At 38.4% G+C, this 26672-nt stretch overlaps 1 protein-coding gene across 6 annotated transcripts in view; it reads left to right on the top strand.

The window, feature by feature from the left end:
* Window positions 1-26672, top strand: part of GIGYF2 (GRB10 interacting GYF protein 2) — a 149978-nt gene that overhangs the window by 34737 nt on the left and 88569 nt on the right. For 5 of the 6 annotated variants that reach the window (XM_035006841.1, XM_035006840.1, XM_035006839.1 and 2 more), the window contains exons 4-7: window positions 4865-4994; window positions 5909-6004; window positions 21207-21318; window positions 26150-26261. In XM_035006841.1, the coding sequence (XP_034862732.1) occupies window positions 4865-4994; window positions 5909-6004; window positions 21207-21318; window positions 26150-26261 (450 nt within the window). The remainder of the gene's footprint in view (window positions 1-4864; window positions 4995-5908; window positions 6005-21206; window positions 21319-26149; window positions 26262-26672) is intronic. The other variant, XM_035006842.1, reaches the window with a different exon arrangement.

The following is a 26672-nucleotide window of genomic DNA, read 5'->3' as shown; positions in this document are numbered from 1 at the left end:
TTTCTTTCTTTCTTTCTTTCTTTCTTTCTTTCTTTCTTTTTCTTTCTTTCTTTCTTTCTTTCTTTCTTTCTTTCTTTCTTTCTTTCTTTCTTTCTTTCTTTCTTTCTCTCTTTCTTTCTTTCTTTCTCTCTTTCTTTCTTTCTTTCTTTCAGATTTTATTTATCTATTTGAGACAGAATGAGAGACAGCATGAGAGGGAGGAGGGTCAGAGGGAGAAGCAGACTCCCTGCCGAGCAGGGAGCCCGATGCAGGACTCGATCCCAGGACTCCAGGATCATGACCTGAGCCGAAGGCAGTCGCCTAACCAACTGAGCCACCCAGGCGCCCCTCTAGTTATGTTATTCTTAATAGATCTGGTGCTTATAAGAAATACTCAGTCCTCAACATTGGACATTCAGTCCTTGGGCAGTGGGAGTAGGGTCCATTGGAAGGGAACCAGAGTGGTGAGTGGATTTGAAACCTTGTGAGGAGCAGATAAAGAAATTAGTAATGTTGAGCCAGGAGAAGGAAAGTCTCTAAAGAGACATTGTGACTATTTGCCAGTATTGGAATGATTTTCACTTGGAAGAGCAATCTAGATGTGCCCTCTAGTGGTAGGAACTATTGACAAGCATATTGGTTTAGTATAAGAAAGATACTTTAACATAGTTTCTTTTTTTTAAAAAAAATTTATTTTAGAGAGTGCGTGAGTGGAGGGGGCAAAGGGAGAGGGAGAACAAGAACTTTAAGCAGACACTCTGCTGAGCATGGAGCCCAATGTGGGGCTCTGTTGCATGACCCTGAGATCATGACCTGAGCTGAAATCAAGAGTTGGACACTCAATCTGTTGAGCCACTCAGGCACCCCTAAAATAATTTCTAATAAAATACATATTTTAAGATTAATGTTTGGCAAGGGGTGCCTGGATGGCTCAGTTGGTTAAGCAACTGCCTTTGGCTTGGGTCATGATCCCGGAGTCCCTGGATCAAGTCACACGTCCGGCTCCCCGCTCAGTGGGGAATCTGCTTCTCCCTCTGACCCTACTCCCTCTTGTGCTCTCTCTCTCTCTCTCAAACAAATAAAATGAAACTTAAAAAAAAAAAATTAAAAGATTAATGTTTGGGAAACTAAACCTTGCTTATTTTATTTATTTATTTATTTACTATTTATTTGAGAGCGAGCACAGGCAGAGGGAGAAGCAGGCTCCCCACTGAGCAAGGAGCCCGACTTGGGACTCAATCCCAGGACCCTGGGATCATGACCTGAGCCGAAGGCAGACGCTTCACCAACTGAGCCACTCAGGAATCCCAAACCTTGCCTATTTTAAATAAAATTTTGGGTTTTGATCTTTTTAGTCATGAAAACCTAGGTTTGAGTCTTTGTTTTGCTGGCTGTGAGTGTGGGCAAGTTGTTTAACCCTCGTCTGTTATTAGGGTTGTTGTGAAGCTGAAATTAAATGAAATGAGGTAATTCATGTGTAAAATTCCCAGCCTCAGTTCTAAGTGGGTATTCTACTTTTTCAGGAAAATGCCCAACTTTACATGAATTTGATGGAAAGCAGTTTCCTGGAAGGTCCTTCAGCAGTGGCTGGATTACTTTTTCATGTGTATATTGTTTTCTTACCTGGTTGTTCCAACCTGTCTTACAGGAGTTGGACTAAATGACCTCTAAGTCTAAGAATAATTGGAAAGAAAACAAAAGACCAGCCTAATAGCAATAAGCACTCCTAGCACCCTGATTGTGCTTTTAATATGCATTAAAGAGAATCAGGCTCCCTGGAGAAATGGTTGATTCTAGGTCTGAGGCAAGAAATAATACAAGCTATGCCTGGAACATATTGACATACCAGATAGAAAAAAAGCTGTTAAAGACTGCTAGGGTTGTGTCAGAAGGATTTAGGAGCCAACCTGAAGAGTCTCCCACTGGTCAAAGAGACAATTTGAGGGGTACCTGGCTGGCTCAGTCAGTGGAACATGTGACTCTTGATCTCAGGGTTGTGAATTCAAGCCCCTCATTAGGTGTGCAGCCTACTTAAAAGGTGAGGATTTGAATATTGTTAATAATAATTATGGTGAAATACCTTAATTAAAAATAATTTGTTGGGGCGCCTGGGTGGCTCAGTCATTAAGCATCTGCCTTCGGCTCAGGTCATGATCCCAGGGTCCTGGGATCGAGCCCCGCATCGGGCTCCCTGCTCAGCAGGAGGCCTGCTGCTCCCTCTCCCACTCCCCCTGCTTGTGTTCCCTCTCTCACTGTGTCTCTGTCAAATAAATAAAATCTTAAAAAAAAAATTTGTTACCATTGGAAGATGCTAGTGAATCAAGTCCCTAATTTGAAAACTAAAAGAATCAAGATCACATAAAAAACCAATGATGTATTGTATGGTGACTAACATAACATTAAAAAAAAAAAAAAAAAATCAAGACCTTTTTTTTCCCTTTCCTATATGAACCATACTATTGGGTAACAATACCAAATAGTGTAAGAGAGAAGTTTCTCCTTGTAGAAATACTCGAGCTAGTAAAGAAGGAATGATAGAATAAAGTCACTTTGTAACCTTAGTGAATGAACTTAGGGACCTACGCATTGGTATTGGTCATTAAGGACTGCTAGACTCAAAAAACCAACCAGGCAGTATGTGCTTCCTGATGGCATAACACACCACTACATGGAAGACGTCTTTTCAAAGCTGATCAGGTCTTTACATCCTGTCACCAATGTACATGAAATGCAGAGAACAGAGAAACGTGTTAAGCTATATCACAGAGATGAAAATCAGCAAAGTCCAGACTAGAAAAAATTCTTTTGGAGAGAACATCCTGAAGTATTTACTGATGAAAAACTTCCCTTCAAAAATTTCCCGCAAAAATTGTGAAAACAGTTTCCTTCAAAAAATCTTTGAAAGCATATGATTTCCTTCAAAATAGTATCAGAGGAGGGTTAGATGGAGTGGTAGAAGGAGCAGGGTTGATTTGGGGTCTGGGTGAGTATGGTATGTGGGAGTTTGTTATGTAATTCTTGGTACTCTTATATATGTTCAAAATTGTCCATAAATAAAATGTTAAAGTAAGTAGAAAGAGAAGATAGAAACATTGAAAAAATACCGTAACAGTCTTGAGTTTATTAATACATCCCCCTCCTTTATTTTTGGTATTATATTGTACATGTAAACACATTTTTATATTTATGCATGTATAACTTTTGAATAACATGCAAGAAATGTTCTGCTTTCCTTCATATTTTTTTAAAGATCATTCCCCAAAGATCATTCTTTGAAGTGGTGGTTCCATTGTAATCCCACAGATACTGCTTGAAAGTTTCCATTGTTTTACATCCTTACCAACAACTGGTATTCCAGATTTATTAATTGGTATTGTCAGATTTATTAATTCTTAAAAGCTCATGAACTGAGCTTTTTTATTAGATCATTCTCTTTTTTGCTTATGTGAATAAAGCTTAGCAATTTGGGGAATATATTTTAATGCTTCTTTTGAATTTTCCTTTAGGCTAAGCTACTGAAGTACCTTGGTCCCCTTTACCCTTGATACTTAATTACTTTATAGAACTTCAAGCAGTCCTCAGATAATGAGCTACTGCTGATAGTAGTTTTGCTACTTGCTGTTTGACACAGCTTCAGTGGGATCTTATTTTTGCCATTTTTTGCTGAGGTTCACCCAACTTTTTTTTTTCTCTAAATGAAAGAATCTTATAAATGTTCCTCCTTCCCCAGTTCCATTCCTCTTGGAGTATATTTTTATTTTTTCCTAGAAGTAAATATGGCTTAAAATTTTTTTTCTTGTATTTTAACTCTTCACTGCATTTTCAAATTCAATATACTGATCATTAATTGCTTTCAGTAAAAATGAACCATGAAATACTATAGGCATATAAAAGTATAAAATTGTAACAAACATTTTTATACAGCATGGTTGAGAAAATAAGTCATTGCAGGTATAATTAAAACAGCCTTTATACAATCTCCTTCCCTTTGCAGATAGAACCTTCTCTTGAATTTTGTTTTTGTCTGTTCATGTTTGTTTTTATACTTTTGCTACATTTTATATGTGTTCTTTTTTTTTTTTTTTAAAGATTTTATTTATTTGAGAGAGAGAGAGAATGAGAGACAGCATGAGAGGGAGGAGGGTCAGAGGGAGAAGCAGACTCCCTGCTGAGCAGGGAGCCTGATGCGGGACTTGATCCCAGGACTCCAGGATCATGACCTGAGCCGAAGGCAGTTGCTTAACCAACTGAGCCACCCAGGCACCCCTACATTTTATATGTGTTCTTAAACAGTATAAATTTATTTGCAGGTTTACATGTATATCTTTTTTATAAGCTTCTATGTTTCCCTTTTTCTTTTATATAAGCATACTTTCTTATTTAACAAATATTGAGGTTCTGTTAAATGTTAGCAGATCATTCTTTGAAGTGGTGGTTCCATTGTAATCCCACAGATACTACTTGAAAGTTTCCATTGTTTTACATCCTTACCAACAACTGGTATTCCAGATTTATTAATTGGTATTGTCAGATTTATTAATTCTTATTAATCTAATAGGTATCAGGTGATATTTCACCTTTGTTTTAATCATGTTTAATCCTTTTATGATTTTGAAAAAGTGTCACCTCTTTACCCCCAGACTTCTCAGGGACATGCCATGATAACCTTTTACGTAAGGAGTTGTCACATGGTCGTCTAGTTATTTTTCAATGAACTGCTCTGGTTATGTTAAAGCTAAAATCTTGGATACCTTGAGAAAATGGGATTTCTTTCTGTTCCTTTAAAGAACTAAAATGAACACTTTCATAGTGTATAAAAATAAAAGTTCTTAGTGCCAGAATATTTGACACTTCAATTTTATATTTTATGTCTCTCCTATTCTAGGCTCCGAGCTCTGTCCAGTGGTGGGAGTGTCACGTCCCCTCCTCTTTCTCCAGCTTTGCCGAAGTATAAATTAGCAGACTATCGTTATGGTCGAGAAGAAATGTTAGCACTTTTCCTTAAAGATAACAAGGTAAGAGAAAAGTAAATAGTTGAGAATTATGAGTGTGATTTCAGGGTATGTACAATGATGTATTGATAGGTGAAGTACCCATGGTTTTTGTCTTTTTTCCTGCTTTGAAACCTGCAGTCATTGACAGAGCATCTTCTAAGTGTAAGGAGCTCCGTATTTTTTAGAGAAGACCTAAGATTTTGTTACAGGAGTAGAAAGCTTTATGGAAACAGGAGAACATTCAGCACTTACTACTTTAATTTCCTCTTAATGCCTCCTTCATGTCTATTTCTATCCCAATTTGATGGCTGAGAATGGAAGACTCTTTGTTGCACCTTTTACTCTTCAGTTAGAAGTTAGAAGAGGAGCTTTCTCTTCTTCATTCCCTTTTTTTATTAAATATATACAATTTTTAGTTGAGAATATCTTAAAATATATCATATTTGTGTCATTTATAAATGATCAAAACCCAAACAGTGTAAAGTACACTTACTGTCTGACTAGTGAGAGGTATTTTGTATTTTTAAAATATACCTTGTTTTTACTTTTATTAATGGATTGGGGATCTCAAATTTTAATGATAGTTGCTAAGGACAGATAAAATTGTTTATGAAACTCTCTTTAGTACCTTGTGCCTTTAGTTAAACGTGAGGATTTAATCTTCCACTCTGTACTCTGGAATACCAGAGTTAGTGCTGTATATCAAATCTGAAAGTGGTGGTCTGATGGGAGGAAGAGGAAGGTGCCTGGGGTTTTTAATATTTGACCCTCTCAGAGTATGTAAGTACTACTAAAGGTAATTGTGGTTGAATAAGCTTTACTCCATGTTTATAATAATCACCAAGATATAGACTAAAGAGTGTTTTTTCTTGGTTTATAATTTTTGTAATTGGAGGGATAGCATTAATTTCATGGTCATGTATTTGGTCATACAGATACCTTCAGACCTACTGGATAAAGAATTTCTGCCTATCCTACAGGAGGAGCCCCTGCCTCCGTTGGCTCTTGTACCCTTTACAGAAGAAGAACAGGTTTGTGCCTATCTTTGAGCCTTGGTCAAACCCTTGTTCCTTTCCACCAAGTCATGAAAATAGGAAGTTACTACTTAGGCCCTAAGGCCCTCCATCCCCACAGGTCTGCTTTCTTCTTTCTGTTTACTTGAAAGTGTGGGTGCCTGTCTTGAGTTGATGAGAATCTGCTTTAGTTCTGAAGCTTTTTGAGTATTATATAAAGGTAAGGAAATGTGTCTAGGTTCTTTAAGGACAATGGGAACCATCCCTTATAATTTATTTGAGTAGATAGGTATTTTTGGGAGGTAGGGCCTTTTTAGAAAAATTGGTTTTTCAGAAGTAATTGGTAACCTGAATTCTCACCATGCATTTTTTTTTTTTTTTAAGATTTTATTTATTTGACAGAGAAAGAGAGCACAAGCAGTGGGGGAGCGGCAGGCAGAGGGAGAGGGAGAAGCAGGCTCCCTGTTCAGCAGGGAGCCCAATGTGGGCTTGATCCCAGAACCCTGGGATCATGACCTGAGCCAAAGGCAGTTGCTTAACCAACTAAGACACCCAGGCGCCCCCATTTTTTTTTTTAATTTAAATTGAATTAACATATGATGTATTACTAGTTTCAGAGGTAGAGTTCAGTGATTCATTAGTCGTATATAATACCGAGTGCTCCTTACATCATGTGCCCTCCTTAATATCCATCACCCAGTTACTCCATCCCCCCCCACCCCCAAGCAACCCTCAGTTTGGTTCCTGTGATAAAGAGTCTCATGGTTTGTTTCCCTCTCTGATTTGGTCTTGTTTTATTTTTCCCTCTCGTCCCCTATGATCCTGTTTTGTTTCTTAAATTCCACATATGAGTGAGATCATATGATAATTGTCTTTCTCTGATTAACTTATTTTGGTTAGCACAATACACTCTAGTTCCCCATCCACGTCGTTGCAAATGCAAGATTTTTTTTTTTTTTTTGATGGCTGAGTAGTATTCCATTGTGTATGTGTGTGTATATATATATATATATACACATACATATACCACACCTTCTTCATCCATCTATTGATGGACGTCTGGGCTCTTTCCATACTTTGTCTATTGTGGACTTTGCTGCTATAAACGTTGGGGTGCAGGTGCCCCTTCTGATCACTACATTTGGATCTTTGAAGTAAATACCCAGTAGTGCAATTGCTGGGTCATAGGGTAGCTCTATTTTCAGTTTTTTGAGGAACCTCCATACTGTTTTCCAGGGAGGCTGGACCAGCTTGCATTCCCACCAACAGTGAAGGAGGGTTCCCCTTTTTCTGCATCCCTGCCAACATCTGTCGTTTTCCTGACTTGTTCATTTTAGCCATCCTGACTGGTGTAAGGTGGTATCTCACAGAGGTTTTGATTTGGATTTCCCTGATGCCGAGTGATGTTGAGCACTTTTTCATGTGTCTGTTGGCCATTTGGATGTGGTCTTTGCAGAAATGTCTGTTCATGTCCTCTGCCCGTTTCTTGACTGGATTATTTGTTCTTTGGGTGTTGAGTTTGCCCAGTTCTTTATAGATTTTGGATACTAGCCCTTTACCTGATAAGTCATTTGCAAATATCTTCTCCCATCTGTCGGTTGTCTTTTGGTTTTGTCGACTGTTCCCTTTGCTCTGCAAAAGCTTTTTGTCTTGACGAAGTCCCAATAGTTCATTTTTGCCTTTGTTTCCCTTGCCTTTGGAGACCTGTCTAGCAAGAAGTTGCTGTGGTCAAGGTCAAAGAGGTTGCTGCTGTGTTCTCCTCTAAGATTTTGATGGATTCCTGTCTCACATTTAGGTCTTTCATCCATTTTGAGTCTATTTTTGTGTATGGTGTAAGGAAGTGGTCCAGTTTCATTCTTCCGCATGTGGCTGTCCAATTGTCTCAACACCATTTGTTGAAGAGACCGTCTTTTTTCTGTTGGATATGCTTTTCCTGCTTTGTTGAAGATTAGTTGACCATAGATTTGAGGGTCCATTTCTGGGTTCTCTATTCTGTTCCATTGATCTATGTGTCTTTTTTTGTGCCAGTACCGTACTGTCTTGATGATTACAGCTTTGTAGTAGAGATTGAAGTCCGAAATTGTGATGCTACCAGTTTTGGTTTTCTTTTTCAGTATTCCTTTTGCTATTCGGGGTCTTTTCTGGTTCCATACATAATTTTAGGATTATTTGTTCAAGTTCTGTGAAAAAAGTTGATGGTATTTTGATAGGGATTGCATTAAATGTGTAGATTATTTTAGGTAGCATAGACATTTTCACAATATTTGTCTTCCAATCCATGAGCATGGAACGTTTTTCCATTTGTGTCTTCCTCAATTTCTTTCATGAGTATTCTGTAGTTTTCTGAGTACAAATCCTTTACCTCTTTGGTTAGGTTTACTCCTAAGTATCTTACGGTTTTTGGTGCAATTGTAAATGAGATCGACCCCTTAATTTCTCTTTCTTCTGTCTTGTTGTTGTATAGAAATGCAGCTGATTTCTGCACATTGATTTTATATCCTGCCACTTTGCAGAACTCCTGTACGAGCTCTAGCAATTTTGGGGTGGAGTTTCCGAGTTTTCCACCTAAGAGTTTCATGTCATCTGCGAAGAGTGAGAGTTTGATGACTTCTTTGCCGATTCAGATGCCTTTTATTTCTTTTTGTTGTCTTGATTGTTGAGGCTAGGACTTCTATACTATTTTTTTTTTTTTTAAGATTTTATTTATTTATTTGGCAGAGAGAGAGACAGCTAGAGAGGGAACACAAGCGGGGGAGGGGGAGAGGGAGAAGCAGGCTTCCGGCCGAGCAGGGAGCCCGATGTGGGGCTCAATCCCAGGACCGTGAGATCATGACCTGAGCTGAAGGCAGATGCTCAACGACTGAGCCACCCAGGCGCCCCACTTCTATACTATGTTGAACAGCAGTGGCGATAGTGGACATCCCTGCCATGTTCCTGACCTTAGAGGAAAAGCTCTCAGTTTTTCCTCATTGAGAATGATACTTGCTGTGGGCTTTTCATATGTGGCTTTTATGATACTGAGTTATGTTCCCTCTATCCCTACACTGTTTTCATCAAGAAAGGATGCTGTACTTTGTCAAATGCTTTTTCTGCATTTATTGAGATGATCATATGGTTCTTGTCCTTTCTTTTAGTAATGTAGTTTATCACACTGATTTGCGGATATTGAACTACCCTCGCAGCCCAGGAATAAATCTCATTTGGTCGTGCTTACCAATGCATTCTACCACTAAGGGAAAAAAAATACAGATCTTCAGCTCAAAATATGTTTAAAAATGTGCTCTTCTGTCACCAATTTTTGTTTATCATATTGTGAGAAAGTTAGATTTTCAGCTGGGAGGTAGATTTTGTGTTGTCTTTATTTATGGTGTGCTCTTTCCAAAGATAAATAGGAGTTTCTGATTTCAAGGAACTTATGGTAATTGTAGTAAGATGGAAAAATAAGAACTTTGTTGGAATGTTGGAATGCCACTTTTTTGATTCATTTATTTTTTTAAAGATTTACTTATTTATTTATTTTAGAGAGAGTGTACGTGCATGAGAGTGGGGAGGGGCAGAAGGAGAGGGAGAGAATCCCAAGCAGACTCTGTGCTGAGCATGGAGCTTGGCGTGGGGCTCCATCCTGTGACTGTGAGATCATGATCTGAGCTGTTACCAAGAGTTAGATGCTCAACCGACTGAGCCACTAGGCGCCCGTGGAATGCCATTTTAAATGAAGAATCATCATTGCTCGTTGTTTTTTAAAACGGTTTTCTTGAGACATAATTCATGTCATAAAATTCACTCTTTTAAAGTATACAGTTTGGTGGGTTGTATAACCATGAGTTGTATAACCGTCACAACTGTCTAATTCTAGAACATTTCATCACTACTTTTTGTGAAAACCCTCTTGCCATATTTTGCATGAGGAAGTCACTCTATTAAGAAAGAGACGCTTATTAGAAGATCTCTATTACAACTATGTTAAGGTCTAAGAAAGGTGTGATATTAATCTCTTGTGATTTTCATCGCCATAGTGTCATAAACAGTTTTTGTTTTGTTTATGATTTCTTCTGAACCAGGCCAGTTGTGTCTTTATTCATGAAACTCAGTATCATCTAGGATCATCAGCAGATATTTTCATTGCCAGAGGTATTTATTGGTATAAAAAGCATACAAGAAAGAGAGGGCGCTGCCTCCAGTGATGGCTGAAAAGTCCCTTTTCATAATTTGCCAATTTCCTTTTCAAATAGATTTGACGTATGGCAATGTTTTGGTTTAAATTTTCTTAAAAATATTTTTACTGTGAAGTCTTTCAAATAGACAGGTATAGAGAATGTTATTACCAATCCCAGTATATTTATAATTGAGACATATAAATCTTAAAATTACTACGTATTTATGAGTTTTTTTGTTTTAAGAAATAAGATTTCTCATATTGTAGGTGTACCCTTCCCTTCTTTCCTTCCCAGAGATTACTTTGAATTGTATTATTTTTCTCATTCATGTTTAATATTTTCATTACATGTTTGTGTATCCATATGCCTTAAAAGTTTCATTTTATAGGGTTATCAATTTTTTAAAAGATTTTATTTTATCATTGTTATTTTTTAAAGATTTCATTTTTTTGAGTCATCTTTATATCTGGTGTGGGACTCGAGCCTACAACCCTGGGATCAAGAGTCACATGCTCTACTGGCTGAGCCAGGCACGTGCCCCTAAAGATTTTATTTTATTATTTTTTTATTTTTTAAAGAATTTATTTGACAGAAACATAGAGAGGGAACACAAGCAGGGGGAGCTGAAGGGGGAGAAGCAGGCTTCCCACCGAGCAGGGAGCCCAATGTGGGGCTCGATCCCAGGACCCTGGGATCATAACCTGAGCTGAAGGCAGACGCCTAACAACTGAGCCACCCAGGCGCCCCTAAAGATTTTATTTTTAAGTAACTCTACACACAACATGAGGCTTGAATCTACAACCCTGAGATGGAGAGTCACTTGCTGAGCCATCCATGTGCCCTTATAGGGTTATGAATATTATATTGAAGATGGCATACTGTAGTTTTTATTCTGTAGCTTGCTTTTTTCTTTCAATAATGATTTTTATTTTTTATTTTATTTTTTTTAAAGATTTATTTATTTGTCAGAGAGAATGAGAGAGAAAGCATGTGCGTGCACATGCAGGGGGAGCGGCAGGCCGAGGGAGAAGCAGGTTCCCTGCTGAGCAAGGAGCCTGATGTGGGACTCGATCCCAGGACCCTGGGATCATGACCTGAGCCGAAGGCAGATGCTTAACGACTGAGCCACCCAGGCGCCCCAAGATTTTATTTATTTTAGAGCGAGAATGTGCAAGTGTGGGGAGGGGTAGAAGGAGAGGGAGAGAGAATTTTGAGCAGACCCCACACTGAGCCCGACATGGGGCTTGATCCCAGGATGCTGAGATCACAACCTGAGCTAAAACCAAGAGATAGAGGCTCAATCAACTGAGTCACCCAGGCACCTGGTTCTTTGTGTTTTTTTAAACGCACAGATATGGGTAATGTAATGTGGGTATTGCTACATTTGTTTCTATAGTGACTTAAGCCATTTTGCGCTCTTACCAGCCACTCTCAGAGGTCTTATTTTTATGCAACCCTCCAGCTCTTGGTTTTTACAGTTTGACCAAAACAGTGGTGGCGATAGTTGTTTTTTTGTATTTCACTAGTCACTGGCAGCTTGAGCACCTTTTCATATCCTTATTGCCATTATGGTTTTTGATTTCCTTATGTCCTTTGTCCATTGTTTTACTGGATTGATTGACTTTCATGTTGATTTTACAATTTCTCTATATTTTCCTTAACATCAATAAAATCTTATTATTATTTTTAATGAAAGGTACTCAGGGGCACCTGGGTCATGCAGTTGTTTAAGTGGCTCTTTATTTTGGTTCAGGTTGTCATGATCTCAGGGTCCTGGGATCGAGCTCTGCATTGGGCTCCACACTCAGTGTGGAGTCCGCTTGAGATTCTCTCTCCCTCTCCCTCTGCTCCTCCCACTTATGCTCTCTCTCTCTCAAATAAAATTTTTTTAAAGACTTTATTTATCTGACAGAGCACAAACAGGCAGAGCGGCAGGCAGAAGCAGGCTCCCCACTGAGCAGAGAGCTGGACGTGGGGCTTGATCCCAAGGTCCTGGGATTATGACCTGAGCTGAAGGCAGACGCTTAACCATCTGAGCCACCCAGGCGAACCGCAAATAAATATATCTTTAAAATAAATAAAAATACTTGTATTTATTGTAGGAAATACAGAAAGATGTATAGGAGAGAATCTCACCCATAAACTCACCATGTAGAGATAATTACTTGTTAACGTTTAGTATGTTTTATTGCAGTCTGTTTCCCTTGTGTATCTCTAGTTGTGAAAATACAGTAATACAGACTGAATCCAGTAGCAAATTAAAAAGATTATACACCGTGACCAACTGGGATTTATCCCCAGAATGCAAGGGTTGTGCAACATAAGAAAATCATTGTAATAAACCACTTAATAGAGTGAAGAAAAAACCACTTTAGCATCTCAGTTGACACAGAAAAAGTATTTGACAAAATTTATCACCTTTCTTGATAAAACTCAGTGAACTGAGACCTCACGGACCTCAGTGAACTGAGAACTCAGGGACCTTCATCAATATGATTAAGGGCATTTATGAAAAGCCCACAGCTAAGATTATTCTCAGTTGTGGAAGACTGAAAGCTTTTCCCCCAAAATTGGGAACAAGACAAGAGGTTACCTGCTTTGACTACTGATAATCCAACGTTGTGTTCAAAGTTCTAGCCAGAGCAGTTAGACGAGAAAAAGACATAAAAGGCATCCAAATAGGAAGAGAAGTAAAATTATGTCTATTTTCAGGTGACATGATCCTATGTATAGAAAATCCTAAATATAAAATCCCACACACAAAAAATAATTAGCACTGGTAGATGAATTCAGCACAGTTGTAGGATACAGCATCAGCACCCCAAAATCAATTGTATTTCTGTATGCTAGCAATAACAGTCCTCAAAGGGAATCAAGAAAACAGTTTCATTTACAATAGCATCAAAAATAATAAATTACATAGTAATAAATTTAACCTAGGAGATGTAAGACTTCTACATAAAAACTACAGAGTACTTTTGAAAGAAATTAAAGAAGATCTAAATAACTGAGAAGCCATCAGTGTTCATGCAGCCTTGGAATACTTAACATGGCTAATCAATCTGTTGGTGCAGTCCCCATTGAAACTTCAGGGGCTTTTGGGGTAGAAAATGACAAGCTGGTCCTAAAATCCATATGGAATTGCAAGGCACCTCAAATAGTCAAAACAATTTTGAAAAAGAACCAAGTTGGAAGACATACTTCTTGATTGCAGAACTACATACAAAGCTACAGTGATCAAAACTGAAGTATATAAAACAATGAATCATGGAATACTAAAAAAAATAAAAAATAAATAAAAAACCAAAACAGTAACAAAAAACCTGCAGTATATAAAAAAGAAGCAAACAAAAACCAAAAAATTGCAGCATAAGGATAGACATATAGGTCAGTGGAATAGAAGTCCAGAAATAAAGCAAATTGTTCCATACAACTAAATTGCTTTCCAGAAGTTTTGTATGAGGATATCTCTTTTGTTTCACTGATGGCATAACTGTAGCATTTTACTATTAACTTTTGCCATATTCAGCATTTTATTTTCAGATTTATTTACTTATTGTTTGAATAAGGAATAAATTACGTGATTTGAAAATAAAAATTCACAGAACAGTGTGTAATAGGAAATTGCTTTCCCATCCCTTCCTTCAGCCACCAGCGTCCCTTTCCTAAAGGCAGCAAGTGTTAGAAGTTTATCGTATATTTTTCCAAAGAAATATTAAATAAGTCTTCCCCCTTTTATACAGGTGATGGTGTACATTAAACTTTGGTCTGGGGGCGCCTGGGTGGCTCAGTCGTTAAGCGCTGCCTTTGGCTCAGGTCATGATCTCAGGGTCCTGGGATCGAGCCCCGCATCGGGCTTCCTGCTCGGCAGGAAGTCTGCTTCCCTCTCCCACTCCCCCTGCTTGTGTCCCCTCTCTCGCTGTCTCTCGCTCTCTGTCAAATAAATAACTAAAATCTTAAAAAAAAATAAATAAACTTTGTTCTGCACTTCCAACATTGAATAATTTTATTGAAAAAATTCTCTGCAAATTTGGCAAAATGTTCTTCTATTGTTTTTTTTTTTTTAAAGATTTTAGTTATTTATTTGACAGAGAAACAGGGAGAGAGGGAACACAAGCAGGGGGAGTGGGAGAGGGAGAAGTAAGCTTCCCACCGAGCAGGGAGCCTGATGCGGGGCTCGATCCCAGGACCCTGGGATCATGACCTGAGCCGAAGGCAGACAGTTAATGGCTGAACTGCTGAGCCACCCAAGCGCCCCTCTTCTGTTGTTTTATTTTATTTTATTTTTTTAAAATATTTTATTTATTTATTTGAGAGAGAGAATGAGATAGAGAGCATGAGAGGGGGGAGGGTCAGAGAGAGAGGCAGACTCCCTGCTGAGCAGGGAGCCCAACGTGGGACTCGATCCCGGGACTCCAGGATCATGACCTGAGCCGAAGGCAGTCGCTTAACCAACTGAGCCACCCAGGCGCCCTCTTATGTTGTTTTAGTTTCTATTTCTTTCCCCAGTGTAGTGAAAGTTTTTAAAATGTTTGCATTTATATTTAATTTTTGTTCTTTGTTGATTTTTCTTTGGTTAGTAGTCTTTTTCTAGTTTATGTTTGGATTTATGTGAGCTAACCCTAATCCTAGCCTGTTTTCTAAATTTTTATTTTATTTTTATTTATTTATTTTTATTAACATAAAATGTATTATTTGTGTGTCAGGGGTACAGGTCTGTGATTCATGAGTCTTACACAATTCACAGCGCTCACCCTAGCACATACCCTCCCCAATGTCCATCACCCAGCCACCCATCCCTCCCACACCCCTCCCCTCTAGCAACCCTCTGTTTCCTGAAATTAAGAGTCTCTTGTTTGTCTCCCTCTCTGGTTTCATCTTGTTTCATTTTTCCCTCCTTTCCCCTATGATCCTCTGTCTTGTTTCTCAGATTCCTCATATCCGTGAGATCATATGATAATTGTCTTTCTCTGATTGATTTATTTTGCTTAGCATAATATTCTCTAGTTCTATCCAGGTCATTGCAAATGGCAAGATTTCAATTTTTTGATGGCTGCATAATATTCCATTGTATGTATATATACACCACATCTCTTTATCCATTCATCTGTTGATGGACATATAGGCTCTTTCCATAGTTTAATTATTGTGGACTTTGCTGCTATAAATGTTGGGGTGCAGGTGCCCCTTCTGATCACTACATTTGGATCTTTGAAGTAAATACCCAGTAGAGCAATTGCTGGGTCATAGGGTAGCTCTACTTTCAGTTTTTTGAGGAACCTACATACTGTTTTCCAGGGAGGCTGGACCAGCTTGCATTCCCACCAACAGTGTAGGAGGGTTTGCCTTTCTCCGCATCCTCGCCAACATCTGTTGTTTTCCTGACTTGTTCATTTTAGCCATCCTGACTGGTGTGAGGTGGTATCTCACTGAGCTTTTGATTTGGATTTCCCTGATGCCGAGTGATGTTGAGCACTTTTTCATGTGTCTGTTGGCCATTTGGATGTGGTCTTTGCAGAAATGTCTGTTCATGTCCTCTGCCCGTTTCTTGACTGGATTATTTGTTCTTTGGGTGTTGAGTTTGCCCAGTTCTTTATAGATTTTGGATACTAGCCCTTTACCTGATAAGTCATTTGCAAATATCTTCTCCCATCTGTCGGTTGTCTTTTGGTTTTGTCGACTGTTTCCTTTGCTCTGCAAAAGCTTTTTGTCTTGACGAAGTCCCAATAGTTCATTTTTGCCTTTGTTTCCCTTGCCTTTGGAGACCTGTCTAGCAAGAAGTTGCTGTGGTCAAGGTCGAAGAGGTTGCTGCTGTGTTCTTCTCTAAGATTTTGATGGATTTCTGTCTCACATTTAGGTCTTTCATCCATTTTGAGTCTATTTTTGTGTATGGTGTAAGGAAGTGGTCCAGTTTCATTCTTCCGCATGTGGCTGTCCAATTGTCTCAACACCATTTGTTGAAGAGACCGTCTTTTTTTCTGTTGGATATTGACCATAGATTTGAGGGTCCTTACTGCGTTCTCTCTTCTGTTCCATTGATCTATGTGTCTTTTTTTGTGCCAGTCCCGTACTGTCTTGATAACAGCTTTGTAGTAGAGATTGAAGTCCGAAATTGTGATGCTACCAGTTTTGGTTTTCTTTTTCAATATTCCTTTTGCTATTCGGGGTCTTTTCTGGTTCCATACATAATTTTAGGATTATTTGTTCAAGTTCTGTGAAAAAAGTTGATGGTATTTTGATAGGGATTGCATTAAATGTGTAGATTGCTCTAGTTAGAATAGACATTTTCACAGTATTTGTTCTTCCAATCCATGAGCATGGAACGTTTTTCCATTTGTTTGTGTCTTCCTCAATTTCTTTCATGAGTATTCTGTAGTTTTCTGAGTACAGATTCTTTGCCTCTTTGGTTAGATTTATTCCTAGGTATCTTATGGTTTTGGGTGTAATTGTAAATGGGATCGACGCCTTAATTTCTCTTTCTTCTGTCTTGTTGTATAGAAATGCAACTGATTTCTGCACATTGATTTTATATCCTGCCACTTTGCTGAATTCCTGTATGGGTTCTCGTAGTTTTAGGGTGGAGTGTTTTGGGTTTTCCACATAAAGTATCATATCATCTGCAAATAATGAGAGTTTCACTTCTTCTTTGCCGATTGAGATGCATTTTATTTCTTTTTGTTGTCTGATTGCTGAGGCTAGGACTTCTCGTACTATGTTGAACAATGGTTGTGATAGTGGACATCCTGCCATGTTTCTCACCAATGCCTTAGTTTACCAATTTTAATCTTTTGTGATTATCTTGCAATTTTTAAGGTATTTATGTATATTTTTAATAATTTCTTTTAATTTTTCTTTTAATTATTTCCTAGGTTTCTTAGAGATTAAATGGGCCAGAAAAGCTTTTTAACACGTAGGGAGGAGGACTTGCTTCTCGTTACCAAAACATGATAGACATTTTAATCAACAGAATGAGTAATTGATTCATCCAGAAACATCCGGTAACATTTCTAAGAAATTAGTATTAGTAAGTGCCAAATAAATTTTTTGAAAAAGCAAAGATTATTCATTAAAGTGCTGCTGGGAACCTTTGGTTAACAATTTGGAAAAAAAAAAGTCAAGTTAGGTTTGGACTATACCTACACAACAAAAGTAGTTGTGGAATGACTAAGGGGGTAAATCTTCATTCTGCTTTTATAATGGAAAGATTTATTTTAAGGTGTTAATAAGATCTGGATAGATACTATGATTATGGTAGTTACAGAAGATTATCAGGGTCTATTTTTGGACTCATTTAAAATGTATCATTTTGAATTTCCTGACACTTTTTTGGTATCTTTTGTTTATAAAATATGCTGGAATAGGGGCACCTGGGTGGTTCAGTTGGTTAAACCTCAGACTGATGTTGGGTCAGGTTATGATCTCATGGGAGGTGAGATTGGCTCCATGCTCAGCAGGAAATCCTCGTGAGATTCTCTCCCTCTCCTTCTGCCCCTCCCCCCACTTGCACGCATGTACCTGCTCTCTCTCTCAAATAAGTGTTAAAAAAAAAACATGCTAACGTAGAGCAGTGCTTAAAGCTGGCAAAAGATTAATTAACATTTTGATGTTTGTCCTTTGGATGACGAGGCAACCCCTTTAGGGATTGTTTAGATATTTGAAGACTAGAATTTTGCATATTTTTTCACCCCCTGACCCTCATGGGGGCGGTGAATATTTCTAATAACCTACAATAGCTTCTTGTTGCATATATTAAATTTTCTGAAGGAGATATTTTATCTTTGAAATGCAAGCTAATTTTGTGCTTTCTATATATATGTGTGCTTGCATGTATGTATAAAATAGAGCTAGAAAAAAAATACATTTTTTTAAAAGTTTATTTATTTAGGTAATCTGTACACCCAATGTGAGGCTTGAACTCACAACCCTGAGATCAAGAGATATTTGCTCTTCTGACTGAGCCAGCCAGGTGCCCTGGAAAAAAGTTTTCTTAAAACAAAATTAATGCTTAAACATCTAGTCACTGTTTTGGTTTGGCATTTCCCTTGAATATATTTCTCAGTTTGAGAACCATGACTCTTTACATAGCTGCTACCTAATTTAGATTGTTGTATTTTATTTATTTGACATCAAAGAAAATTACTGTATGTATTTTTGAATAGATAATACATGTATATATATAAAAAATTGAAAAAGCACATATAGTGAAAAGCAGTTGTGTGAATCACCCTAATTCTACCTACCTGCTGTTCCTTAGGAGTAGCCTGTTTCCATTTTCTTGTGTTTCTCCCAGGGGTAGTTAGTAAGTGTGCAACTACTTACATATTTATTCTTATAAGCACACATAGACATGAATGGCTGTGCATAAAGTTCTACACTTCACTGTTTTCATCTAAACATCTATTGAGATGATAGCAAATACTTGTTTAGCTTTTAATGTGTCAGACAGTGTTGTAAGCACTTGTCATGTCATGTGTTAAGTGCTGGCAGTGACCCATGAAGTAGATGTAAATATTGTTCCTATCCACTTTATCTGGATGAGGAAAATAAGCACAGAGAAGTGGAATAAAGGAACAAAAATTCAGTTTCAGGCAATCTGGCCTTTCTGTGCTCCTTATTACAGCTATGCTTTATATCTTTATACATTTGGTTGACTATACGAAATTGCAGTTTTTGTGGATCAGAATTGGTTTGAATGTAAGCGAGTTCATATGGTTCAACCTAATAAATAGAGTTGCCTCATTTTTTTAAACAGCTCCGTAGAATTCCACATGTAGATGGCCATGTGCTTTTTTTTTTTTTTTAAAGATTTTATTTATTTATTTGACAGAGAGACACAGCGAGAGAGGGAACACAAGCAGGAGGAGTGGAAGCGGGAGAAGCAGTCTTCCCGCCGAGCAGGGAGCCCGATGTGGGGCTCGATCCCAGGACCCTGGGATCATGACCTGAGCCAAAGGCAGATGCTTAACGACTGAGCCACCCAGGCGCCCTGGCCATGTGCTTTTTTTTTTTTTTTTTTAAGTCAGGTTTCTGCCCAATGTGGGGCTTGAACTCATGACTCCAAGACCAAGAGTAGCATGCTCTTACGGACTGACCATCCAAGCGCCCCATGATTTTTAAATTAGCTACCATTGGTTGATACTCAGGTGGTTCCCAATTTTGATTTTACAAACAGTTCTGTAGTTTAAGATCTTTCTGCTTTTGTGATTTTTCACATGTGTTACAAGAGAATTGTGTCAAAGGGTATAGACATTTAAATATACTTTGAGAAATCGTCTTCCAGAGGTGATAGAAGTTTGCACTTTCAGCTGCATTGTGTGAGGGTATAGGAAAGCATATGCAAGTTTCCCTGCGCCCTATTGATCGGTACATTTGAGTTTTATGCATATTTGGTAATGTGTTCAACTGCATGGGATCCTGGCATACATAATGCATTTAGCTCTGAGCTCTGTTTTTCCAGTGTTAGAATATATGAATCTAGATTTTGGGACTTCATAGTCTTGCTTATGAACCTGAGATCATGACCTGAGCTGAAATCAAGAATCGGATGCTTAACCAGCTAAGCCACCCAGTTGCCCCTCCATCCAACTCTTTTTTTTTTTTTTTTCAAGATTTTATTTATTTCACAAAGAGAGACACAGCGAGAGAGGGAGCACAAGCAGGGGGAGTGGGAAAGGGAGAAGCAGGCCTCGCGTTGAGCAGAGAGTCTGATGCGGGGCTCGATCCCAGGACCCTGGGATTATGACCTGAGCCGAAGGCAGACGCTTAACGACTGGCCACCCAGGCGCCCCCCTCTATCCAAGTCTAATAAGGCCTCACTTCTTGCCCCTCTGCCAGGAGGGCCCTTAGCTACAGCCATGCAGAAGTTGCATTTTCTTCATTATACCACAGCTCTGCATTTTTGCACAAATATCTGTTAGGTTCTAAGGATACAGAAAGTATTCAAGTAAGCATATATTCCAACATTCTCTGAGTTTAAAATGCTATTGCAGATTTCTCCTTCAAATAGCCAGGATTTTTATATTTATTTATTTATTGTAAAGGTTATTTATTTGTTTGAGAGAGAGAGAGACAGAGATAGCAACAGAGATCAAGAGCGAGTGGGGAGGAGAGGGAGAAGCAGGCTCCCCGCTGAGCAGGGAGCCCAACATGCGGCTTTATCCCAGGACCCTGGGATCATGACCTGAGCCGAAGACAGACGCTTAACCGACTGTGCCACCCAGGCACCCCTGGATATTTATATTTTATAGATCATTTTCAAGATTTTAAAAATTGCTTCTTGCTTTACCTTTTCCTAAGACCTATGTATTTCCGTTTATCCAGAAATGTCAACTAAACATTTTTCACTCCCAGGCTTCCTGTGTTCTTGTATCTTCCTCTTCATGTTTGAAGGTTTCCCACTCCTATCTTACTGTATTTGATTCTATCCTGATTGGCTGTGGGTGCAGGTTCAGGCTTATGACTGAGAGATTGGGGTTTTTATTTTTTTCAAGCATTCTTTTCTCCTCCCCATTAAGATGGTTGATTCTTATTTGGCCCTTCCTTATTTACTTATGATTCTTGTCATTCTGTTAAATACTACTTGGAGTTGCTAATTCACATTAGTGATCAGAATGAGGCAAAAATGATTATTTTCCTCCTTATGCTACTGTTGATTCATACTTTTTGTGACCATCTCTTGTTTCCACCTTTCACTAGTTAAAGAATCCTTTCAAACCGGATTTCTTTTACCAAGTTTTCTCTATTACAACGCATATTTGCCCCATTTGCTTCTGGATACATACAGTGTTTAGAGGATTATTTAGTATTTCCTCACAGAACCTAGTATAATATAACGCACTGGTGGTCAGTGTTTGTTGATCAGAAATGTTAATTTGAGATTTACAGGTAAAATCAGGTATTGGATCATCTTAGGATGTGGTGTAGTTACGGTTTCCCATTGCTTGTAGTAATGACATGCATTTTATAGTTGAAATGGGAGATGGGGAAGAGCACCATACAGTTTTATCTGTTTCATCCACTTTTTTTTTTCTTTTTTCTTTTCTTTCTTCTTTTTTTTTTGGCAGAGAAACTTTTCCATGTCTGTAAATAGTGCCGCTGTCCTGCGATTGACAGGACGAGGAGGAGGAGGAACAGTGGTGGGGGCTCCTAGAGGTCGAAGTTCTTCAAGAGGGCGAGGTGAGCTTTCATGTGGAAAACGGAATAATGGAGGGAGAGAGAAGTCACTTTAAACATATTTTAATACTTGATTTTTAAAAAACTGCTCTTTGACATTAACTGTATACTGAGTGTCCTGAACATTTGTTTTCTGAATCATCTCTCAGTGTATCTGCTCCCTACCCACTTATTTGGAGCAGAGGAGGGTAATTCTTGAGTGTGAGGATTCTGGATGGCCTAGTTAACTCTGGCAAAACCTCATCCCTATTCCTCATGCCCAGGGAACCTTGCATTTTGCCATAGCTCCTGGAAGTGCCTTGGCTGCTGGCGCAGCACTGAAGTCCCGCAGGCCTCCATGACACTGGGTTTCTGTCTAAGGCGGTGTGCCAGTTCCAGCAACAGGGAGGCTTTAGTAAAAGCTGTCTCATCAGTACGAGGGCTGTTTTAGAGGTAGATCAAAAAATAATAAGCAGTCACTTATTTAACCTATCTTTTTATAGATTTGTGTCTCAAAAGAATAATTATTTTTTGATGTTACTTGTTTTTTTGCTGTCTGCTCCGTTTTGTGTTCGTTGATTTTTTGCAACATAAGGATGTTTGTAATATAAATATTTAGCATTTACCTCTTAAGGTGGTTAAATCATAGCAGTAGCCGAAACATATCCTGTAAGTTTTTGAAGAGGTGCTTTAGAAGTGGAAGAATTAGGTCTCTACAAAGCTAGGTGCCTTTGTTTCCACATACTGCACCACCCAGCTTGGCATGATCAAGAGTGTGGAATATCTAAATTATTTTTTCTTAAAGTTATGCCTTATGAATACAGTAATTTACACCTAGTCTTTTTTTTTTTTTTTTAAGATTTTATTTATTTATTTATTTATTTATTTATTTATTTATTTATTTATTTGACAGAGACAGAGATAGCGAGAGCAGGAATACAAGCAGGGGGAGTGGGAGAGGGAGAAGCAGGCTTCCTGCTGAGCAGGGAGCCCGATGTGGGACTCGATCCCAGGACGCTGGGATCATGACCTCTGCCGAAGGCAGACGCTTAACGACTGAGCCACCCAAGTGCCCCATTTACACCTAGTCTTTACAGAGACTGTATTAGATTATGCATTTTTGTGAAGAGGTTGCTTTCAGTCATCCATTCAGAATGTGGGAATGCAGGTGTGGTGATTAATGAAGAGGCTAACTAAAGTTCTCCACTTGTAGGCCAGGTACTATTACCAAGGTATACATGGTTTTTCCTTCTGAATTTGTCAGTCTGTAGAAGAGCACTTACCTCCGCCACAGGATACTGGGTGGTAAGATTTAGGCGTGTATGCACTTCAGAAGCTCCACAGGCCATGCAGATTCCCACATGTAATTAGGGTCTTTTGGTCCAGAATTCATCTGAGATCTTTGCATCTTGGTGGTGCACTGGTGTTTTGGAGATGGCTCTGGCCTGCTACTTGGGTGTTTCCTGTGTCTTTCTACGGTAGGCTGGCGGCAGGGAGAGGTTACACTCAGGCAGCCTTGCCTCTTACGCTCTTTAGGGTAAGTCCTACAGAGATTATTACTCAAGAAGTGTGGCCCACAAGCCAGCTGTTTTATTTTTTATTTTTTTAAAGATTTTATTTATTTGACAGAGAGAGACACAGTGAGAGAGGGAACACAAGCAGGGGGAGTGGGAGAGGGAGAAGCAGGCTCCCCGCGGAGCAAGGAGCCCGATGCGGGGCTCGATCCCTGGGCCCTGGGATCCTGACCTGAGCCGAAGGCAGATGCCCGATGACTGAGCCACCCAGGCACCCCACTTTCACGTTTTTTTAAAAGTAAACATTATGCCCAATGTGGGGCTTGAACTCATGACCCTGAGGTCAAGAGTCACATGCTCTTCCCACTGAGCCACCCAGGCCCCCCGAGCCAGCTGTTTCGTGAGCCTCAAGTCATCGCCAGCTTCATGTGCTGCAAATACTCACCAGTCTCTCCAAACAGTCTCTAAAAAAATTCTGTATCTAGAAACAAAGATTGATAAATTTCTCCCCGCTTTGGGATTTCTTTGAAGTAGAGAGCTATCACATACTATCCTACATTCAGAATTTAAACAGGGCATGTGCAAAAGATAGATACCGTGAGAAAAGTGGTGACTTAATTAACATTGATGTGAACAAATGGCATGAAAGTAGCCAAATGAATGAACTGACTTTGGGAAAAACATTTCTAACACCACTGTCCGAACTCTGATTTCTTTTCTAATGATTTCATAATACCATTAATCTGGTTTTGTGTTTTCCACTTAGCACTTAATTTTAACTTGTTGGTTAAGTAATGATTATTGCTTTGTTTTGCATGGGCAGGGCTAACATTAGATGATTACTTTGGCTGTTTGTTTTAACTTGAGGAACGTTTGATGTGAAAATTGACTTCTAGACTTCTAAATATCATGAACTAGTAAAATTTAAACAAATGGGTGGGGAAACAGCGGTTCCCTTGTTGACAACTCCCCAACAGAGTTGTCATCTTTCTATTTTATCTGGTTAAGATGTTTAATAATACAACAGATCTACACAGTTGTTAGCCACTTGTCCTCCTCATCATTAAAATGAAGTGTGTGTGTGTGTGTGTGTGTGTGTATTTTTTAAAGGAAGTACATTTTATTCTCCCAGAGTAATCTGGTGAAATCTCAGGCAATAGGGCAGTTCTTTAAATACTTAGCTGTCTGAAAGATTCTTCATGTTATGTATAGTTGCTTTTTCTTATATGAGAACTATATTTATAGATGATTATGGTCCTTATACTTTGAAGATTGTTCCTTATGTTTTACAAACTGGAGAGCTCTAGAATCTGATTCTTTTTATGTGCCCATTCGTAAAGCTTTAGTCTGATAAGGAGGACCAGTACTGATGCTAGATAAAACTGGCAGAAAATATTTTGTCTGTGGTTTGCTTGTTTTTCTGGCAACCTGAAGGCTATTTTTCATACTCAAATTTCAAAAATAAAACTCGTTTTCAAGGTGTCATGTACTTAATGGTTTACCTGAGAAAATTGTTCTCTTTAGAAGAGGGGACTTTCACCCTAAAAATCATCATTGTGGGAGATCACCACACTGTTGTGTTTGCGTTACGCTGGTTTAGGATTTTAGATGAAATGTATACATTTCCTAAGGAGAGAGGTACTGAAACCAGAAAACGTTTCTGGCGTTTTAGATTGCAACGAACTCCTTCATATAAATGTATTTTCATATTCATGTATTTCTGTTAGGATAAATTATAGTTAGAATCGTTGAGTCAAATTTTGATAGATGTAACCACATTGTCTTCAGTAAAGGCCAGTTTATACTTGAACACCTAGAGCCTCTCAACTTTAAGTTGATATAAAGTTAGATTGACAAAACTGGAAGGTAACTTTAAGATTATTATAGTCAAGCCTAGTCCTCACTTCCATTTTATAGATGAAGAAATGGATTATCTGGATTAGTTAAAAGGGTGCCCATTGTTTCCAAAATTACCCACATATAATTGTGTGCATTTCATATAAGGTTGTATAAAGTACAACTATATTCTGAGTCACGTTTTGATAAATTTTAAGCAAGAAGTAAAAATCCTACTGGATATTTGCCACAATTATTGAACTCTGTTGTTTTTAGCTTTAGAATGCATTCATGCTTTTGTTCGAGATTCAGCATCATTTTTCTTTGGGTGGTTTTACACTGTTAAAGAAGTTGAGCTACAGATGATGGCCAAGATTTCATCGAAGTACAGCCCTGGACCCCCCCACCCTTTCCCAGGAAGTTTTCTGACCTGTGTGTTGAGTACAAATGGTGCCTGTTAGTCGAGAAAACCTCACATTGCACAGAAAGCATAAAGCTAAAAGTTCATATTGCTTTCTGCCCCCAGACCAGCAGTTGGATTTCCTGACTCTGTGCAGTTCTGTCATTTATACAGGTGGAGTTATTTTTATAAGTATTGTTATTTAGCATGCTTTTGTCATTCAATAGGACAATGTAGATTTCTTTTAATGTCAGTGTTTTATCTTCTGTGGCTTCATAGTGTTCTCCCAAATTGTTTTATCAGAATCAATTAATTTATTGATTGGTTGATTAGGTCGTTTCTGGTGTTTTGGATTGCAACGAACTCATTCATATAAATATATTTGCATATTCATGTATTTCTGTTAGGATAAATTGTAGTTAGAATCGTTGGGTCAAATTTTGATAGATCTAACCAGATTGTCTTTAGTAAAGGCCAGTTTATACTTGAACACCTAGAGCCTCTCAATCCCTGCATTTGGCACATTCTCACCAGCCCTCTGGTTCATATTCAGTCCTGATACTTTTCTTATTTGAAGACTTGGGCAGAGTGGAAAGAGTGCCTTTGTTGCTGTGGAATATCCTTTAAGGAGTTAGTTCACAAAGTTAATAGACCCTATTAAATTATCTTTTCTTTGGAGTTAGATAAATTATTTTAACATTTATGCTTGGCTTTTACACTTTATGTGCTCTCTTCCCAAGCTCTCCAAATCTCTCATTTTTGTTGAAAATAATCCAATAAAAGGTCCAATTTGTAGTAATAGTTTATTGATCTTAGAATTTCACTGTTGAACTTTTAAAGAACTGAATGTTGATACTGTTTTTTGTTCAGGATTGGGACTGGGACTCTTATATCTGTTTCTAACTTGTTTCTTTCAACCTCCTGTGGTCTAGCCTCTTCAGTGCCATTATTGGTTTCTCAGGTAAAGATCCATCAGGCCTTGCTAAATGTTTAAATGTAGACCTTCTCTTTGTGTAGCGACAGACCTTCAAAGATTAATCTTTGGTGTTGAATATGTGCCAAAGTTGACATCTGAGTATCATTTTTTCTGTTTTCTTATTTTCAGGCAGAGGCAGAGGTGAATGTGGTTTCTACCAAAGAAGCTTTGATGAAGTAGAGGGTGTGTTTGGTCGAGGAGGTGGCAGGGAAATGCATAGGTCACAGAGCTGGGAGGAAAGGTAACTAAAAGATCCAGATCTTGTTTTAAAGGTTTCTTGGTGTAAAAAACATGTTTTTCTGCTTTTTACAGAGGAGATGCTTCTGCGCATAGTTACACAATTTCATTTAAAAAAATGCTGCTAATTGAGTATCAAACTTTAAGAAATTTTTAAATGATCCTTATTTAAAGGAAGAAGCATTCTAGATAGATAGTTTCAAATGTTAGTGCCAGCATGGATATTTCATAGTTAATCAGATTTGCTATTTGATTAGCATTCAGTGGGAGGCATTGACAATTGACATTTTATTGTTTGTTGCTCTTAGAGCATCTTCTCTGTTCTTTGTGACTTTATGTGATGTCTGTTGATGAGGGAGGTCAGTTGCACAAAGTTGTGTTGTACGGAGATGGCCACTGTAATGATGTTTATAAT

Source organism: Mirounga leonina, unplaced genomic scaffold (genome assembly GCF_011800145.1).
Source record: "Mirounga leonina isolate KUSES-001 unplaced genomic scaffold, KU_Mleo_1.0 Mir_151, whole genome shotgun sequence".
Classification (NCBI taxonomy): Eukaryota; Metazoa; Chordata; class Mammalia; order Carnivora; family Phocidae; genus Mirounga; species Mirounga leonina.
Note: the sequence above shows the minus strand (reverse complement) of the source record. Positions and strands in the feature narration are given on the sequence as shown.